Raw genomic sequence first — 21,355 nt, 5'->3', positions numbered from 1 at the left:
GTGGTTGTTGTTCCCAGTCCACGAAAGACAACGGACGAATTTAAAGGTGCGGCAAAGCCATCAGATATCTCGCTCGCGTTATTGCTGGCGAGAAGGGCGCTCAGCTCTAGAGAGGCCCCCTCTAGAGAGTATTTGGCCTACTTTTTTGGCGCTGGCCAGACCTCTCGGAAGATGTGGGAGCTACCCTTAGTCCTACCCACACGCGAGCTGCTTGATCAACTAACTGTGGTGTGCGTGCCACTTGTATGAATCGACACAACTCATCATTAATTGGCTGAAAATATCTTAAGATAAAAGCCCCAATGTAGCAGGATCGTCCTGAGAAAAAGAGTCCTATGACTCAGTGTGGCTATCCTGGATAAAACAAGTTTAGTTTATTGTTTATAACGTGCGTATCCCACTCCAAATACCAGTCGGAGCCTTCATGATGCAGGGAAAAAAAACGCGGAGCAGCTGAAGATAGTTTTGCCGACAAACATTCGGGATGTTATTTCTACGAATACAGTTTGTTTATTTCAGTAATGTAGTAAAGTAATTTCTCAGCTCAGGAAAATGTGTGCACAGTGCATACCAAATATAATTACAGCAATTAAGTCATACACTTTTTCAGCTTAAAATATCTTCTCAAATCCGCTAATTAACAGCGGATTGGATTTTTCTTGGTTTAAAAATGTATCTATATATACTTTCTTAAGTACTACTGCTGAGTGCAGGTCTAAATGCCCAAAATGCCAAACAGCACTATTAATGTTGCAACAGAATAGTTCACACATTATTGTATTGAGCAAGGCTTAAATACCTTTGGGAAAAACAGATATGGTGCAGGTGGAAACATTCCTTAGTCTGGCAGTGCCAGGGAAGAAGCAGAAAGATAAGCGATATGACCTGCAATGTGGCGGTTGAGCACGGTGTGGATTAGATGAATCAGCCAGTCAGTCGGGTAGAACGAGTCCTTGACACGGGTAAAGGAGTGAATGAGGAAATTTCACCAGTACAGTGACCATGGTAGGAGCGATAGAAGAGTGATATGGAGTATAAATACATGTTAATTTTGATTCATGTTTTTTCTGACTGTATGTGAACGAAAATACACAAATTCGCCGGTTTTCTCATTGAAAATAAGTACATTTTTAAATATCACTGTCCTGGTCACAAAAGCAAAGTTTGTGGGGAATAATAGCCATTTTCTGTACTTTTGAGGCATAAGCAATTAGGAAATAACACTTACTATCCAGGAACATTTTTTTTTATTACAGTTTTATCAATCGGCCTGACTTCCAGGAATATAGCCATTCAATTACAAATCAAATAAGATTGATCTGTAATTGAATATTACCATGGCCAAGAATATTGAGGAACTGTGGCAAACATCTGTATTTGTCAAGAAGCTGAATGAATTGTGTATGCAGCGCTCTGGTTTGCCAAAACTTTTGTGAAAAAGTTGAAAGAAAATTCGACCAATCTCATCTTCAGCTCTTAATTTAAATAATGTATCGTATGGCAAAATAAATAAGCAGACAGTACATCTCTTGTCACATATCCGTCTCTCCACATAAAAAGTTAATGTATTTCTTATGCAACCCATCAGCCGCACGGCCATTTGAGAGTGCACCATTTCAGCAGAAATGTTTTAAGAAAAGCAAACTCTGGACCAGTTTCGGTATTCAGTATCTCATCAGCAGGCTTGTTTGAACCAACTCTGGTGAACTGGCGATCTTAGAGACAAGGACAGTGTCTGTATCATATGGGGTCCTAGTTTGAGGGAAAATAAAAAATAGTAAATAATTGCTCTTGATTTATGAGTGTATAACCGTTTTAACGCAACCACGTTTAATATTCTCATACTTTGTCAAAAAACAACATAAATTATTACTGGCTGATTTTGACATGTTAAAAGTCTTAAAAAGTAACACAACTTGATGTGACGATTATTGTCGCTTAAGTTTGATGCCTTTAGGGCTCAACAAGCTCGTGAAGTATTGTCACTCGTGCTCAGCTGCCCACAATTTATGCAACCAGTCGGTATACGGTGGGCGCCTATTGCCGGAAGCTTTCATTTCCAAAGAAATGTTGATGCTTTTGTAACCAACAATTTAGGTTGTCGGAGTTAAGACTTAGCAGCTAATTTCTGAGAGGAAAAAATGTGCAACTAAGAAACGTTTAGGAGATCGCCAGGGAGTACATATGTAATACATTTTTATATTTCTAAACATGAGGATGATGTATGTAAAAGTTTGAAAACTCTTCATTGGTTATGCGGCTATTGATGGTCACCATCATATATATATTTATCAGTACTGTACCTAATGTGGTAATTAGATGCTGAGAAAGTGCATAGATGAAAGGGCCTCCAGAACAACCATATTTCATAACTTGAAAATGTTCACTCCTTATAATTTGATGAACTGTGCACAATTCAGGAGTCTAGTATATATATTTTAGACGATGCATTGCAGTGCACGCACAATTTGACGTGTGCACTGTGGGTATGAGAATCGACTAACCCTCTTTGCAATATTGCAGTGAATGGATGTTGCTTTTGTATGCCCACATGCTCCGTGATGCACCGCTGTCACTAACCCTTTTGTCCTTGCAGGTATCAAAAGCAGCAGCGGATCTGATGGCTTACTGCGAAATCCACGCCAAGGACGATCCTCTGCTGTGCCCCGTCCCCGCCTCAGAAAACCCATTTCGAGAAAAAAAACTCTTTTGTGTCATCTTGTAGAGTGCGTGCCAAACAATAAGAAAAAAAACACCCACACAGTAGAGAGGAAAAAAGTTAATGAAAAAAATTGGAAGCCCCCAGCTACATTTTACAGCAACGCTGGCGCAGAGATCATCAAGAATGGTGGAAAATGAAGGCAGAAAAGAGCAAAGCACGAGTCGAATGAGGGGGGGGGGGGCTGCCTTACTGGGCAGAGCCACCCAGCTGGCCACAGCCGACCTCCTGTGGCTGAAACGAAACAGCTTGACGAGCGGTCGTGATAGCAGACATGTTTTAGGTAATGCTTGTGTAAAAACAAAAATATGCCGCCCCCCCACCCCCCTTATCTGAAGTCTTTCCTTTTTATGATTTGTACGCCTTTGCAGGTGCTCACGAAGAGCTCCTTTCGCCTAGCTAATGCGTAAAACTTGATAATGGTGCAATGGTAAAAGGTTGTTTTCCATGACTGAATGGACAATATTTTTAGGATAGGTGACTGTTATGTCCATTGCGCTATAGCAGTTTTATAATTACAGTAACTGAAATGTTGCCATTAACTATATATTATCTTATTTGACAAGGTGGCAATGTAAATACTTTTCACAATTTTTATTATTTAAAATGTGCATGCATCTAAACACTGAACACTGAATGGGTAGACTTGCATTTTACTTGCAGAATGATTTAGAAACGCAAGTGAATTTCTTCGTAACAATATTTGGGTCTGCACCCTCACTTTTGTCTTCTACCGTATGCCTGTTAAGCTGGGTCAATTTTGCATTGAATTTAAATAAACTTTTGGTACTAAACTTAAAATTATCCAAGATGCAGCTTTCATGCATCGTATAATATTCCACCAATGTACACTGCAGTTGTCCATCAACGTTGTTACAGGCGTTATGGTTTGAATTCCATTTGTGACTTTGCAATGTATTGCCCAAAATAAAATGTCCATCATGGTATATCCTGAAAAAAGCCTGTTCGGTTGATACTTCCATTGTCAATAGGTTGCCTTTAATTGGATGAACATTGATAGCAAGATAAACACTTACTCTATACACAGCATCGTGGCGCGTGCAGGTGACTTACATGACCTAAATATCACTTATGCAATTGAAATATAGTAATCAACACATGCACATCCCTTTGTAAATCTGCTGCTGGATATTAATAATAATTTGCCATTCTGGTCAGTGCGGGTCGGTGAAGGTGTGGAGCATTGTGACATATTATCTACTGCCTACAACCCACAGACAATAATGCCTCTTATATGCATGGTGATCGCCTAGCTTCAGAGATCCGACAAAGTCGGCTGAATTCCAGGTGATTTAGTAAATGCCATCAACCCATATAAAATGGAAATATTCTAGAGCAAAAAACTCATTGTGCATTGATAGCCACTTTGCTTGCCACTTGATAGTGGATGTAAGTGGACTTTTAGTTTGTTTTGCACAACATGTATCTGCTCTGCTTGATATTGTACCCAAAATCAGGATGTGTTGTATATTTAATTGTACAACTTTTAGTCATTGAACGTTTACTACATCTTATTAACTTGTGTATATATATAATAAAAAGTGTAATCCGAAATCTATTTCACGTGGACTTTTTTTCACACGTAAATTGTTACGTTATCAAAGCGACACAAAGTGATATCTTACCACCAGTGCCAATCGCATCGCACTGAAATGGAACCGTTTGCATGAGGGGTCAAATTACCGTGACAAAGTTTAAACCTTACGGTACTCGAATTGTAAATGTTGGTTTTACTGGTAGGAACCCACTGGTTCCACCAGCCCACAGGGGATTAGTGTCCGTCCGTCGTGCAGGGAGGGGCTGGGTGGGGAGGGTAGGGAGGGGGTGGGGAGGGTGGGGCTGGGTGGGGGGGTGAGAGGGGTGGGGCTGGGTGGGGAGGGGCTGGTTACCCCGTGGTGCCCTTATAAAACTCAACGTTTAACCTACTCACGCCGGCTTGTGCACGCCCTCAGTCGGGCATATTTGCGGAATACACCACACCGCCGTTGACCCTGGCCATTGACCGAGCAACCCAACGTCCCTACCAGCTACTTTCCGTAGGAATGTGTTGTGGGTTTTACTCTCCAACACACCAGTTCGTGCTGAACTTGTAACGAATTGGCATGTATTTGTTTACATGACGAACCTCACGAATTGGCTGTGTCGGGTGGTGGCGGGTTTTACGACATTTCTATTTACGCGATCTAACCCCAAAAAAAACGTTATTATGGATTTTTTTTATCCTGAGCACAGGCTCAAAACGCCAACTGGCCAGCAACAAACAGTACAGTCCTATTAAAGTTCAAATGGATAAATAGTTAATAACATGTCTTCATTTGAGCAACGTTTTAAATACCTTGGGGGAAAAAAAACTGACGATCGGAGAAGATTCCCAAGTCGAGCAGTGCGAGGGAAGACGCATTAGTGGGTTTTCCTGCTTTGTGTTTAATGTGTTATCCCCCCCCGCCCCCTAACTCGGATTACCACGGTTAGCTAATACGTACGGTGCAAAAGAAGTTCGACATATGTCCGGCAGTACGGTGGTTAAACAAACGTGTGGGAAAAGCAGAGCACAGCAAACCGAGACCATTTTATGACAGTATACTTTTATTCTACACTTTACACAACAGCATTGCATTTCCCATAGAAAAAAAAGACATACAGCAAATCGTCCTATAGTTTGGTAGAAAATGTCGTTAAAAGTGTGCATCTCATTAAACGTGTGGTCGGAACGCAGACTTTATTTTACACCCATCGCCCGCATCCACTCGCAGAAGAAAAAAACCACGTCCCGAATTTACAGCAGCAATTTTTTTACGGTCTTACAGCAGCCTGCGTTTTGTTGCATTCCACAGTAAACATTGAAGCAACATACAAAAATACATTACATTTAATTTTTGGTAACACTTGGCTCCTGCTCGTTAAAAAGGGGAACCAATAAACTGAAAACAATAAAATGGGACATGTTAGTGTAATAGAAACGGCAAAAAAGTTATTAAAATTAATCGCCATACGTGACGTGTACGGTTCACATCATGCACCGAATTGCACGCTCCCCCCCCCACCCCTCCGTGACACTGTTGATTTTGCAAAAAAGAATAAGCTCTTTTACCTGCAACATTTACAAAGTCTGCAGCATGCTTTACAAATAACACAGTGGTCCATCAAAGTGGTATTTTTAAGCTTTACATGTATACAATATCCACCACAGAGGAACTCTGTGTGCTGGAACAGGAATCAACGAACAACTCGTCTGCTTGAAAACAAGTCTGCAGTCCTTGACGAAAACAGCAATAGTGTGTCGTCTTCTTAATGCGGCAGTGCTCGCAAGAGACAGTTCGAACGCATGTTGGTAATGCCGGTCCGTCGTCTACGCTAGTGTATTATTATCCTCGCTCCGTTTAGCCCAAGCATCATTCGACAATCATTCATTTGATCCTTTTTAAAACAACGAAGAAGAAACAGCATCGCCAAGGACAACTTTCACGCCGATGACGACGGCGACGAAAATAAACGGGAGCAGCTCCCCCACACTCGCCAATCGTACACACGAAAATAAATACACGCAGATTACGACAATGCATAACTGTACATGCCATGTCCATTTTGCTACATGCACTGCATAGTAAGAAGGTAAATTATAAAGTAAACGGAGGTCAATGTACACAAATCATTTGTTGTCCTTGTCTGTCATTCGCTTTGTTATAGACTAGTCATACGAGTACACATGCATTTTGTTTTTATGCAGAGAGCCTTCATTGCTGCCGCTGTCTTTGAGTCTTCCGGCAAAAGCCATCGTCGAGTCCCATGACTCTTTCAGGAGGGCCTTACAACTCCGAGTCTCTTGTACGGATACAAATGTACAGAGCTTTTAATTTAAGCCGGCAACCTTTGAATCAAAATCTGCAGCTTTCTACCCCGCTAAATTAACGTGAGCAATTAATCAATAAAACAAAGCACGAAACTTTGACCGAGTTGCAGTACTGCAGTATTTTCGTTTTTCAGCAACTATCATTGCCTTTAGTGAAATTAGGGGGAACATTTCTGAGGATGTACTTTTCTTTAAATTATAATTAGAGCAAAGGTTTTAAATGTATTCATGAGCTCGAAACAGATTAATCCTTGTTTCTGTTTAAAATGACGTTAGGTTTGTGGAAGTGAAGTAGATACCATTTAGCGTTGAAGGTAAACGATTACATACCAACATATGTTATTACTACGTGGACATATCACATTTTGTCATGATGTGTCTATGAAGTGAAACCAATGGGTTAGGACCCAAAAATGTAGTTTTGTTGTTGTGTTCCTCAGATATGCAAGTGCTAGGCGTAAACGAGTTTTTATATTGCAGCGTGCCAGGCAGTATAAAACGTATAAAAGGAGCACGGCTAACACAGCATTCCGTTCAAAGCAAACTCTTCAGTGGTAACGGGACTGCATTCGGCCATTTGCATGTTGGACATAACGCAACAAAGAGGATACGTGAATTCTAGGCATACCAGATGTAACCAGTCAGAGTTGAAGCTAATAATAATCCAGCAACGTTGTTCCTTGAACGTAGACTTTGTGACTGTCAAAAACGGTGATACGTCATTACTCTTTGACCTCCTCTACATTTGGTGTGTCACGTGTTGGCAGCAAAAGGCAGTAAACATTTTCGTTTGGAAGTGCTTTTATCTCTCCAAGCTCAAAGACTTCATATATTTTCACATGCGCACCCTTTTAGCAAAGCACGTTTGCATTTCAAATCTGGGTGGAGTTGGTTACAGTCACGGACATGTTGAGGGTAAGCGTCCACACTCAAATTGATTGTTGATAAGTTACATTAAACATCAAAACTTGTTTTGTTCAAAATGGATGAATGCTCGTAACGCCATGTGACATAATCGGCTGTGGAATATAAAAATAACGCGTAAAGACGAGCCCAGGCTTGCCCTGATTGAGCAGTGTATTTCATCACGAGAATAAGTCGGAGGCCATGCTCTCGCGATGTTGGCAAAATTAATTGCCCCAGATGGCATCGACAGGGTACACACTTCTCTCCCCTCGCAGTAATTCCGAACCACAACGCCTGTGGTTCTAATTTCAAATTCAACTTGCATGGAGCACACGTGGCTGGAACATCTTGTCGAGCAGCATGAAGGTAAGTGCGTGTATCCGTCAATGGCATCAAAGAACGTTTTTTTACAGTCGTCAGATGGTGGATCCCTGGAACATCAATGAGAATATAAGATAGAAATCATGTCCCCACAGGCTTGGCACTTTTTTTTTTCGTTACTTGATATATTCTTAAGAAACGGGCAGCGGGCCGCTATGCTGAGAAGCTTCCCAGGAAGGAGTAGAAGAGGGGCGGCTTTGAACGGGCATGGTCCCTGCGACACCAGGCGACCACTTTGCCCTCGCTGTCCACCGTGAAGAGGTGTAGCCCATCGCACGAGAATGTCAGGCTGCGGGGCAAGAAGCGGGAAGCAAGTACCACCACAGCGACATCACAGTAAGTGACGTGAGGTCAGGGCGGTACGCGACTGCTCCGGATGCAATGGGTTTGGCAGATTGATTAAGGACACGAGTGCTTGCTGGTGCGATGCTCTTTTACGTCAGTTGCTGAACTCTGTTGGGGATATTCTCATACATAAATCACAGATAACCCAGTTGAGCTGTGCATGATAAATGAGTTCAGACATTAAATGGGAAAAGTTAAAGGCACCGCACAAGCAGACACATTTTTTTTTTTAAATTTACGTTCAAATGCCTGGTATACATTTATTTAGAATCAATTTTATTTTTATGCTACAGCAAAGAAGTGACTTGCCATTGTAAGGTATTTTTTTGCAATTTAAGAAAATGATGTAAAATCAATAATGACTAAGGGCCAGATTGCAATGACCTTGGAAATTTGTCTCAATGTTGGTAACGCCCAACCTGCATGGACAAGCGTGAAGAATGGTCAAATAATCGCCATAAGCCACATAGGGTAGATAGGCCCTCATCCGGCAGTGAATGAAAAAAGGGATGTACATGAAATTGTTAGTAATCCAGATATCAGCACATTTATGACAAAAATAAGACACTCATTTTTATTTGCCATCACATGGCTCAAGCCAACATCTCTGGACTGTAAGATTACTGTCACAGAATAAGTACATTAGGAAATATTTGTTTTGTGGATGTATTTACCTGATAACAGCTAGGCCAGACTTGGGGTATGCAATTTCCCGAACTGGTTTCAAATCCCAAGTGCTCCAAAGTCTACACACGTTTTAGAGAAATAGCGGAACATCAGAATCAGGATTACTGCATGGTACTAGCAAAAAACCTTAATTTGGATTGCGGTAATAACAATTTTAGAAACAATCAAATTAAAGTAATCCCTTATACAACACACAGCGTACAGCCAAACATTCATAACATTGTTGCATTAGTTTTATGTTCAATTTGTTTTTCTTGTCTCTGAGCTATGATGTCTGCATGCACAGACCCAATCTAACTGAATGCATTGGCTGTGCATATTCAGACTTGGCAAACCGATGCTGGTCACATCATCAACCCGTCTCGATGTGAGTTGGGGGAGGTGGGGGGTGGGGCAAAAGATAATTTCTCAGGTTCGTGTGAATTGTAGAATAACATCGTCCATTTCCCCAGGCTGTGTTCCTATAAATGTTACATGAAGAAATCTATGAAGGGTTGAGGATCGGCATTACGAGCGCCCGTTGGCTCACGCCCGGGCACCGGTGAAGAAATAGAGACACGAAGACGATCACCTGACGACTCCCGTTTCGAGGCCTCCGGCAATCACGTTGACAGACGTGCCCTCCGGCTGGTTTGAGAACGCCAACGAGCGAACCATCTCCGGAGAGTGAACGTGGCCGATCAGGTCACCATTCACCGTCCAGAGCCGCAGGTCACTGCCACCCCCGACTGTCGTCGAAAAATACACAACACCTCACGTGAGAACCACGAACGACGGGGGGAGAATCTTAATTTCACCTATTATTTGCACAACGTGCTCCACGCCCGGGGAAGGAACATGGCCACCAATATTTAAAGCAACAATTTGCTTTGCTTCTTTTGTATGTAAGCCACATATGTTGCAACGGCGGGTACGTATTTGGCATGTCCGTGCATAGTCCGTTTTGACAAACCACTCCTATGTCCTGCGGGACCGTGAGGGATATGTGACCATACTTCGCCACACTGGTAAGAGCAGATTGTTGAAGGTTATGGAAACATTTCAATGGATTTGCTGCACTGTCCTGTTCTGGCCATAATGCCTATTACACCCTTTCCTTGGGCATGGTGGTCACCCATCCAAGCACAACCCTTGCTTAGCTGCTCTGATGAGACTTGGCATGTTCCGGGTGATCTGATCATAGGTGGAAAAGAATTAAGTAGCACATTTACCCCTACAAAGTCCCATCAGCAAATTAACTTTCAGAACTATGTCCATAACAGTGCGGAGTGGAATGAGACAACATTGTTCGGAGTAGCTTACTCTGCTGTAATCACCTTGAACAAAATGTTAATGTTCATATTTCATGACCGAGATATTACGTTTCAATTGGTTCTTGCCTGGTTATAAATAAAATATTAGAATTATTGATTATTCATGACTGTTTCCACCTCATACAAATGACATTAAGGAGCATGAAGGAAACATATTACACTCCATGCTATGTTGTGACCCACGGAAATTAAACATTGGCTTTGGAAATGCAAAACATTCATTAGAAGCTAGATTTTGTAAAAATAACTCGCAAAGTCCATTTCTGATCATTTTCATTTGTTCCCACTCGGCCATAGCTGACGGCTTGAGCAACAAGATACAGACACAGCCCTCGATCTCTGAGGGCAATTCCAGGGCACACTGCCACCGGTAACACATTAACAACTGTCGCAATTTGGTACGGGAATGGCAAACAAAAAGGCGGGAGTTCTGTCTGGCCAATGAAAACAGAGTTTGTTGAAAAGTGCATTTGATAGGCCACAACCCCAGGCTGCTCATATGTGACCCCTGTGATTTCATTGTAAATTACCATTCAAGTTGCACGCAAGGGGAGAGACAGCGATTACATTTGTCCAAACCTGGGCACCTACATATTTCATGACGGAAAATGGTGAGGCAAGCATTGCTGATTATGTTTGTTGCCAATGATTTCTGTACAATTTCCCATGTGTAACATGGTCTTAAGAGGGAAACACTGTTCATACTAACAAAAGTATTATTTGTATTTTTCTAACTCTCATCCACCCAGAGGTTCAGGCCCTGAACCTCAACAGCAGCAGCTCCAGTACTTAGCGTTACTCAAGCACTCCTCCATTCAGCATCCCAATTTATTGCACTTCTTAAGGCGGCGTTTCGCAAACTCCAGTCCTCGCGAACCCACTATGGTCTGCTTCTCTTGATTTTTTTGGGATATTCGTCTCTTTGCCTAAATTTATTCCGACAAAGAATTCATTCACAATTATCGCAAAACTGTACCGTTTGTTGCTGGTAGAGAAGGGTCAGGTGTAACGAGATGACAGAAATACTTCTGAAATCTCTTTTAACTTACCTCTTATCCACACTCGGGGTCAGGTACAGATCGATACATTTTCATCACACAGCAGTTACATTAATTTAGTTTTTAGAGCTTGAATTTTTTTCAAATTAAGTGCAAAACAAAATGTAACATTGCGGGTTTTTTTTTTACAGTCATTGGTTGACCGAGTTAAAACCGTGAACTCAGTACATTTGAGAACCGAGTTTAATCGAACGCAACTGTCTGGATCTTAACGCAGGATATCAGCGGTGTCAGCTCAGTGATCTGAACTCTGAGCAACCCACTATGGCCTGCTTTAAAAAAAAAAGATCTGCTCTCGGTATATCACGTGGGACGTGACTATCACTCATCAGGCGCATGTGTTGTACTTAATTAGTATTTTAAAAGCAAAGATTGGTAACCGTGGAAGGCGGACTTCGGTGAGTCTCGACAACTGGAGTTTGACAAACACTGCTTGAAAGGATTCTAGATTGATTTTACCCAGAAGTTCCACGTGCAAAGATGGTTGAACTACAATTAAAAATAATTGCCTGTTGGAATAAGACCACTGCGGGGAACAAAAGATGAAAGAAATGAATGAAATGAATAATGTGTAAGTGAAATAGTGCATCATTTGGCCATCTGTGGAGAAGATTCATTACAGCTAGCAGGAAGCTTTGAGACTGTTATTGCTCAAGAATTCCACAAGCATTGCTTCAAATGGATATGGCTAAATCACTCTTCATGCAAGCAACCTCATCAGATCTCGAAAGCTAAGCAGGGATTTGAGCCTGGTTAGCATTGCTAAGGTAGATTGCGTGAGAACACCAGGTGGCATAGGCCTGGGCTGTGTGATATGGCCTGGCTAAGGCAGTAGAGCAATGTTTGAGCGTCATCCTCTCTTAGTATGCATGTCCTTCCACTTGCCAAATACTCATTAATGATATTGGACAAACATCCTATTACAGAACTCTCCTAGTCTTGATTCTCATGGAGGCTTTTCTGGGTAAATAAATGCCATTAACATTGAATAAACCTACTACATATGGTAAAATACACAGAAGTCAGTATAATAATATTTTAAACCTGCACCTCCATAATAATGGTATTTTGTAAAGACTGTTTCTAAACACATAATCCACTCCATTCTGTTTTATGGCTACGTTGCTAATTTCCCAGGAGCGACATTACGTTTTATATATAATTTAATAAGTTACTTGTATCAAATTATATTTAAACCTCGGATCTGTTTGTAATTGCGTGAAGATACGAAAGTTTACCTTTAAATATTTTAACAGCATTTTCCCACAATAACCAGCAAGTTGCCCTTTTATTAAACCAAGGTTACCATACGCATATAGAACTTAAGATTGCGAAAGAGGTAGAATCGAATGAGATATACGCTGACGCATAAAGGTTTCTGGGTTACAATAAAGTCCCTTGTGGCATTGTCAAATAGGCATGATGGACGAGGTTATTAGTGTGAAATCAGGGCAATTATTGGCCTCTCAAAGCAGCCATTGCAGAGCCAATGAACAACAATGTGCCTGTGCGATTAGGCCCAGAGTATGCTACCTTCTGAAAAAAACAACATAGAATGGGCTAACACGGACCCTTTTCTTCTTTTAATCCTGAATTATGAGCATTATGCTGTAAATGCATTCCGTAGCATGACAGCATTAGAGGAGCAATGAATTGCCTCTCACGTAACCACAAATACATGTTGAACTTGATGCAAAAGCCCTGCCAAACAGAAAGGAAGACAATTGGATTCATATGTTCATGAAAACACGTGACGCGCAGCGTGCAGTTTCCAGGATGCAGGGAACTTTGTTTTGTGTTTGAGGAAAACGTGGTTTTTGCGTACCATGGCATTAAAAACACCAAGGCCATTAACACGCAGCTGCTGCCCACCGCAAAATCACAAATGGCTCGCATAATTACAGCGGTTGACATACGCGCAAGTACTAATCTACCATTTTCTTGTCCATTCTGTAGGAGAGGTTTTTTTTTCCTTCCGTAATCATAAAGCAAGCTCTGGTGCTATTTTAAGAAATTGTTGTGTTTCTATATTGTTTCTACATATTGGGCGGCAGGGCGGCGCAGTGATACATGTTTCAATACGGCGCCCTTGCTAGGTGGAGCTTTGATCTGATCCGAGTCTGATTTGTGTGTTATCCCACCTATTTTACATGGATTTGCTCTGGGTTCTCAATTTTCTCCCCACAGTAGAAAAAAAAGATGTCTGTTGTTGGAAAAAAAAAACATCCCAATGCTACAAATTTACCTGCAGGTTACTCAGTTGGGATTACAAATCACAACATCGCCCCCATTTTGAGAAAGTTTTAACAGGATCGGCCTGAGAAAAGTCTTGAGACTCAATGAGGCTTTCCTGGCTAAACAAACTGAATAAGAACAACACAGAATGTACAATGAGAGCAGATTGTTGATTTTGATTGAAAGAAATGCTGCGTCTGGATTTTATTTTTTCCCCCTAAATTTTTAACAAAGCATTACTCTTGAAATGTTTGTGTGGTGCACAAATTGTTTGGGAAGGTTTCAACCAGCAGTAGAATGATCACTGCCGATGATAACGACAAAAATGACACGTGATTCATCACCGTATTCCCTGCCCTGATCAGCGAGAACAAATAGCTTAAATGCTCACCGACACGACCTATATTAACGGGTAATTTTTGAAAAAATACTTTTGCTGTAGACAACACAACCGTATAGTTACAAACGCTTTTTAAAAACGGCTGACCTCTTGTTCAACTGAGCACACAAGAGACGCGCAAAATCCCTCGGAGGCGTCACTCGTATACGACATGCTATTCCTGGCACAGATCGTACACACGTTTGCCATCGCGTTATCTGGCACACTCGAGAGCCCGCGTGCGTCTGAGCTTGCCGATTCATTAGCCTCATCCCTTGCCGGGCGAGCACACGAGTTGACGTGAAAGCGCGGACGATGCTGAGCTTATTACACGAGCAGAGAGACGATGACTATAATAAAAATAAAATGAAGACGAGACTCAAGGGGCGGCAGCAGCAGTGGGCGGGGTGTATTATGATGACTAAACCCCCTCTACGTTATGAGATTCTTGGGTGGCATGAAGCGTGAAACTCCAGCGTAGTTTTTCTCTGCTGCACCGTGGTGGATCCGGCACCGTGCCGTACCGGAGCTGCAGGCCGTGGCGATGTCGCCGGTCGTTTCGCTCGCCGACACGGCCATGACAGGACTCTTGTGTCCCGTCAGGCTCTGGACGTAGCACAGCCTGCGGAAACCACGGCAACGACACCGAACTCATTAAGTCAGGGGTCCCAGGGAGCCACGGCAACGACGACGACTCGTTAGTCACCGCCCCGAAGACGCGTCACAACGACAACACGAAGCCGTTAGTCGTGACCGCACGGTACCGCGACGATGGCTCCTCATTAGTCACGGTCCCAAGGGACAAGCGGCGATAAGGAAGCAAACTCATCAGTCGCAGCCTCAAGGACGCAAGGCAGCACCAAAACCCGCAGTTACTACCTTAGGGAATCACGAGTGCAGCACCGACTCATTAAGCTGTAGCGAAGACTTCAGGAAACATGACAGCGCCATCCAGTTAGTCACAGCCTCAGGGGACCCACAACTCCAACACCAATTAGCCAAATCTCACTTTATCTATTTTTTATGGATGTATTTTCAGCAGTAGCCCAAAATAATGCGTGCATATTTTTTTTTATGAAACGAGCCTCAGAATATAATAAGGGGGTTATTTTTACAAATGATATATTTTATATGGTCTGAGTAGTGGGTGGGTAGACTTTGCGTAATGATAATTCAAGTAATAATTTACAGCCCTTAAAACAATCCACTGCTGGATAAAGGTCTTCTCTTTCCGTCTTAGTCACAGGGAGTTATCGGACCTTACTTTACCACAAATGGTCAGTGTGGGTTAGTGAAGGGTGGGCCAACGGATGGTTCATGTCACTCGCAGCTGACGCTCGCTGCGAGTGGGAGCTGAACTCAAGTAGTTGGGTCAATAGCTCAATGCAGCGGCTACTGGGTGTAAATAGGAATGTTTAAATGAAGTGGCGAATGGGTCGCTTGCCATGCGTGACTGGCAGCATGTATTTTACAATAGGATGCATATATAATTTATCTTACTTGATGCAGCAGTCGTGCTGTGACGGTTCCACCTGAAGACGGAAGCTTGTGTTGCCTCCGAAACGTCGTGATTTTTATTTTGTTTTTATTTTACTTTTATCAATTTAAATTTAAAATTTTTACATACGTGACTTTACCGAAAAAACCTAAGAATATGAATCCTTGCAGTCACGAAAACTTAAAATCTAGAATAGATATATTTGAACGTCTACTCTAATAATGAGTGCCAAAAGATGACGAACAATAATCTTAATAAATCCATTTCTATGCAAAATGTATGAAGAGGTAAGGTCACAATTAAATCAGCATTCTTCTCAAGGGACGGCCGAGTACGCACTGTGGGGGTTATTTGACCATCTTGCTGGCCAGTGCGGGTTGGTGATTGCAGACTGCGTAGACGTTGCAGAATAGTACAGCACAACGATGGATTTTACTTTTTGCTGCACTGCCCTCTGCTGACAACGTAGCCCCACGATACACCCGAAATGCGGATGGACAGCATTGTACGTCTTGACATCCACATTCGGCACATTGCTATGGCTACACAGCAGTGGCTAACGTAGGTCAGCAGAAGGTGGCGGAGCGACATCCGTCGTTGCAGCGTGTGCTATGCGGGTGTGCGACGTGACCTGTTGAGGTCCCAGACGATGCAGGTGCCATCGATGCTGGCGCTCACGAGCACGCTGTACGGCTTGCACACGTGCAGCAGCGCCACGGCGTCCGTGTGCCCGTATAGGTGCACACACGACTCCACTTCCAGCTCCGACGGCTGCACGGAAGAGGGACAGAAGTAAACCAACGGGCGCGTTCACAGAAACAAATGTATCATGCAATGGTTGCATTGCCGTGAATGCGTGTTGCGTACAAGCTATGCAATGGTTAAGTGGACTGCTCTATGAACGCAGCACCATGAGTTCGATTCCCGGCCATGGCTAACATCTGAAATCGGGCGACATAAGAATTTGGAGATCAATCAATGAAAGTCGTGAGTTCGCTTCGTGGATAAACCAAAACTATCTAAAGACGTCGGGTGGGACGCTGAGGGTGGAACTTACCGTGGCTGCACTGAAGCGAGTGACGTAGGCAGTCACCACTCCCTCCTGGTTCCCTGTGAACAGCTGGCAGCCATCCGGGACCCACGCACAACTTGACACCTGGGACGATGCACGGCAGAGGCACCACCGGTTGTGGTAGGCATGGCAATGACGCGTCCATTCACGATTAAAACAGATTCTTATGCTTGTGATACATGCAATGAACCGTGCACTTGAATCATAAATTATTTGCAATTAAGGAAATTGCATGCATTTCACAGTGATTTCCATTGCACGTAGTTCTGGTTGTTTGTCACGATTCTTTTATTCATTATTAGTGGTCCTCGTGCTTATAAAATTCCCCTGCTTCGGTTCTCTGCAACCCCTGTAAATCCTTTCTTCCCATGTAATGTGCTTGCTGCCTTGGCGGGGTCACCATTAAGAAAGAGCTTCTTAGTTCAAGGGACCTTATCTGAAACAAAACGACTGATATGCTAATGTTACCTTTAGGCTTTAAAGAACAAAGCTGTGCAAATGGCATAGAAAAACAAGTGTGTGTCGTGATCAAGATGATATGCAAATAAAAAAGTACAAATAAGGTGTACATTTTGTTTTAATTAGATGGTGGAAAAAGAGATGAAACAAAACACCCATTCTTGGCTTGAATTGTGACTTTGGGCACGTTCTAATGATTATCAGCCGTTATCAATATTACACTCTAATAGTTGTACTTGTATTTTGAACATTCAATACATAAAATAATAATAATGTTCTTTACTCATCCACAAAAGCCTCATTGAGCGTTAAGATTATTTTTCTGGAGGGTGCTCTTTTTAGATGTTTTGTCATTTACATTTTGAATATGTGCTGTGTCCAATGCTATTTTCTCTTCCACATCATGGAGAGTACAAGGTTGTAATTTAAAACGAATATTTGCATAATACAAATACATAAAGCGGGGTGAGTTGTAGCAGCTAGCGATTTGTGCATAAGGTATAAAAATATAGCAGTAAATCTACACGTTTATTATGTATCGGGATAGTGGAAGAGGAAAACAAATAACAAAACTGAGGTGATAATCTGAAACACCCAAAGCCACACACAACCCGTGGCTTAAATGAGAATATATGAGTATGTCACACGACAGGGTTAAACAAATAAAGCACACCGGTGAAAATACCATGCAATGCATGTACGCTTGGGATTAATCAGGTCACTGTTGCAACACACACACACGTATCCTCGTTGTTTTTACTCACTTGATCAGCCGCGTCACATTGTATGAAGCTGACTGGAGGCTCGGTCTGTTTGCTCTTCAGACGGAGGATGTTGTCTGCATAGCCCCAACTCAAGATGGCCGACCAGTGGATGTCCGTGTTGTGCATGCTGCGAACGCCTGTGAACGGGCGGCAACACCAGGAGGATCCGTTACAGCGGCTGACCACCGGAGTAGGGCCCAGCTCTCCAGGAGGCTGTGAGCAGCAACATGGCTGCGAGGCTGCTGCTCTCTATGACAAACAATTGCCACACTTGAGCACGAGGGCGGCACGACTCGGCTACCAGCAGCCACGGCAGGCTGTTGGCAACGGGTCCACGAGGTTTGGAAAGGACTGCGTGACAGCAACCTCCCCGACAAAACAACCGTTGCGCTTCCTGTAAAATAAAAAACCGGTACTCCCCGAATGAAATATCTCTGCAATAAAACGTCAACGCGTGAAGGCCGTGCGTGAGTTAGAGCGCCAGCGTGCGCTTGCGGGTAACGGCTTGGCGCACCTTGCTCTTTGCTGTACGTCATCATGAGGCAGAAGTTGGGCGCCAGGCCACAGACAACGCGTGTCGGCAGGGCCAGCAGCGAGCCAAAGCGCTGGCCGGGGTGCGGCTGGCTGAAGCACACCATGGGGTCCGGGCAGCTCGGGGAGCCCACGTACTCGCCCCAGCGCAGACCCTTGATCCACGGCAACGGAGACTGGGGGTGGGGGGCGCAAGGCATAAACTGAAAACCAGGCCAGGCAGTGAATTTGACTACAACTGTGTTTCGTCGTTCGACTCATTGCCGAGAATTTTGTTGCCTCCATGATGAAAATACCACCCCCCCCCCCCAATCTACGTTTATGAGCTCCGCTATACCGTTGTTATACCATCCTCCTGGTTACAACTTCAATAACTTTCACAGCAATGGCAGTAAGGAATAATCGTTTTTCTGTGAAAACGCCGCATGCAACGATTCACTTTGATGAACTGTCACGATTCAGGGTCGATTCTTTTTTTTTACCATCTTGTTTGTATTGTTTGTCATTTGTAGCATTTTGATCGTTGCAAGGTAACATGAGAATATAATTTGTAATTTTGGGGTGATTTTTTTGCATACATCATAAGTGATTCCCACATGGACGTTCGATGCATGTATCGTAAGTACAAATTAAAATCAATGAATCGATGCATCGTTACACATGCCAAGTAAAAAACTCAACTTAGCCCCAGCAATTATTTTCCCGAGAGGCAGAACGCACAATTACGGTGCGTGTAAAAACGCAAACTCCAGTGTGCGTGAACATCATATAAACACACGTGTACAAGCATAATTGTGATCTGCAATACTGTTCCTAATGCACAGGATCACTTTTCTATTTAGTGACGGGTCATATGAGCGTGATATGGTGGCATCAGTATGCCACATCTAAAGCAATTTCCTGGGGTAAAGAGGTTTGTCTGTATAATTATACAGACACCGATGTCGCACAGCTCACAATGAATGAGGCATCTTAATGGATCGTATATATCGGCTCTCTTTTACATGCAATATGCACACTCAAGTTTGCGCGATGCGATATTTTAATATACGCTCTTGCACTGCAAAGAACATAAAACCTCTATTGGCGTGGCAGCCACACCGTGCCCATTAAAACTCGACTCATTCACTTTGCGCAAAAAACTTCATTGGCATCGGTTTTATTGCACACAAAAGACACTTCTTGACCCAGCGGTGATTGCATAATGCTTTGCGCATATTCATTTCGTTCAGTGCATTTCTGTGTTAGAAACAAAAAAGGTGGAAGGGTTGATGGTTAGTGGTGGAGACCAACGACAATGGCAGGCCAAGGAGAGAGCAAGTGTGCAGGCTCGAGATGGATTTTTGCACCCCGAGACTGAGAGATGGCCACAAGTGGGGAGGTCTTCACCCAGCATGGAAATTAGTTGGCCGATGATGATTGGCAGACGACTTCGCAGAATTGCCCTGCGATGCGTTTTCGGGTTGTACCGCGTCTCGTTTGGCAAGATGACCGATGGTTTGCTCCGTGTCCTGGGAGCTCCTTCAAGCAAATGAACGAAGAAACTGAGCAACACGCGGTAACAACCTGAAAACACATCCCCGCAACTTCGTAATTTCAACGAACAAACGACGGAGCATTGAACGGTGTAAAAGAAAATCGAGGCAGGGCGGGGGGGTGGGGAGTCTCACCGGCGCGACGGTTTCCCTCGCGTGATCTCGCGTCTCGCGCGTCTCTCGGAAGGCCAGCTGCACCAGCATGCCCATGGCGGAGGTGATGTCGGCCTCCACGGGCGAGCGCGGCGCTCCGCGCGTGGGGTGTTGCGACGAGAAGAGCTGGCGCGGCGTCTGTCCGTACGTCTTGATCATGGTCTCGAGCGCACGGCGTTGCACGGGGTCCTCAACCGCCGACACGTCCATGCCGAAGTAAGTCTGCGGGGGGGGGGGCGGGCGGGGCGGCGCACAGTGAATGGGGGGGGGGGGAGCACAGAATCGGGAGGGAAAAACCGTCGGTCGTTTATAAGGAAGACGTACGTCGCTGGATCTTTATGGCCGTCGAGACAATAAATTCTTGTCAAAATACGCAGTGCCTTTCCAGCGCAAATCTGCCGCTCAAAGCTCATCCATTCTGACAGAGGAAACAAAGGGAACCATCACTGACAAATGAGTCAGCAATTATTCAAGTCACAGTGCACAGGTAGGCAAGTGATATGGAAAGATCTAAGTACTGGGTTTCACTTAACGTTAATTGACCTGTGTAATATCTGACTAAATCTTCTCTGACACTGTTTTCCATTTCCCCTGTATTGAAATGAGCACTTTGTAAGTTAAATTGGTGTGGAATTAGCATTTCTTCTTTGCCACATGGCTGGTATTGAAGAGTAGGTTAGATACCATTTTTTATCTTAACAACGCCCCGAAAGAACTGCAATAATAATGATAAGAATGGTAAGTGATCATTTCAATATTGATTCCCATTAGGAAACATAAAATGTGAATATATCATTAAAGTAATTTATAAGCCATGTTGGCTTGTGTTTAAAAATAGACGCAGTATTGAATTGCAAACATAATAATGCAATTTGACCGTGTGATTACATTTCATTGTTTGTGTTGATGACATTTGAGAGCCATTTCAGCTGCAAACGCATCTCTACACTCCAGGAGAGCAAAACATTTTATCCGTTTGGGATTTATAAACTGATAATGAATTTAGCAGACTGCATTAAGGTGTTAATTAAAGTTGTGTTGCTTACAGTATCTGCTGTGATTATTATTATTACAAGACTATTTTGTCTGACTTATTAACAACCGGTGCACTAAATTAAAGTTTTGAGAATGAGTTTGATGAAGTTGTATAAACGTAACCTTAGTCCTATTTCAAGCCTAATTTATATTCACATTATATTAAAATATTAATAACCAAAGACAGAATAAGTACATCGATTCAAGTTATTCAATTAATGAAATATGACGCAGCCTATCTTCACTCGCGAAACATAATCCACAACAGTGGCCATTTGCCACTAAGTGACGATGAAGTCACCACAGCTCTTGTGCCAGGCTAGGTGCAGCCACGTGAGTCCACGCCAAGTACCAAAGGCTTGCCGATGCACCACCTGTGCTAACCACTGTGCCAACTTGAATTGGTGCGTGTAA

General features: G+C 43.2%; 2 protein-coding genes across 5 annotated transcripts in view; one reads left to right on the top strand and one right to left on the bottom strand.

Annotated features, from left to right (window-relative positions):
• The window catches only part of LOC144720073 (guanine nucleotide-binding protein G(I)/G(S)/G(O) subunit gamma-2), a 39,108-nt gene extending 34,814 nt beyond the window's left edge, over positions 1–4,294 (top strand). For both annotated transcript variants that reach the window (XM_078596539.1, XM_078596538.1), the window contains exon 3: positions 2,597–4,294. In XM_078596539.1, the coding sequence (XP_078452665.1) occupies positions 2,597–2,725 (129 nt within the window). In that variant the 3' untranslated portion in view covers positions 2,726–4,294. The remainder of the gene's footprint in view (positions 1–2,596) is intronic.
• A 1,011-nt stretch (positions 4,295–5,305) lies between these two features.
• The window catches only part of LYST (lysosomal trafficking regulator), a 138,296-nt gene continuing 122,246 nt past the window's right edge, over positions 5,306–21,355 (bottom strand). For all 3 annotated transcript variants that reach the window (XM_078596535.1, XM_078596536.1, XM_078596537.1), the window contains 9 exons: positions 19,889–20,128; positions 18,202–18,394; positions 17,688–17,824; positions 16,450–16,548; positions 16,024–16,163; positions 14,419–14,516; positions 9,481–9,637; positions 8,897–8,968; positions 5,306–8,166 (listed from right to left, as the gene is read on the bottom strand). In XM_078596535.1, coding sequence (XP_078452661.1) covers positions 8,031–8,166; positions 8,897–8,968; positions 9,481–9,637; positions 14,419–14,516; positions 16,024–16,163; positions 16,450–16,548; positions 17,688–17,824; positions 18,202–18,394; positions 19,889–20,128 — 1,272 coding nt within the window. In that variant the 3' untranslated portion in view covers positions 5,306–8,030. The remainder of the gene's footprint in view (positions 8,167–8,896; positions 8,969–9,480; positions 9,638–14,418; positions 14,517–16,023; positions 16,164–16,449; positions 16,549–17,687; positions 17,825–18,201; positions 18,395–19,888; positions 20,129–21,355) is intronic.

This window comes from Lampetra planeri, chromosome 7 (assembly GCF_965212315.1).
Source record: "Lampetra planeri chromosome 7, kcLamPlan1.2.h2, whole genome shotgun sequence".
NCBI lineage: Eukaryota > Metazoa > Chordata > Hyperoartia > Petromyzontiformes > Petromyzontidae > Lampetra > Lampetra planeri.
This window is presented reverse-complemented; position numbering and strand designations above follow the sequence as displayed.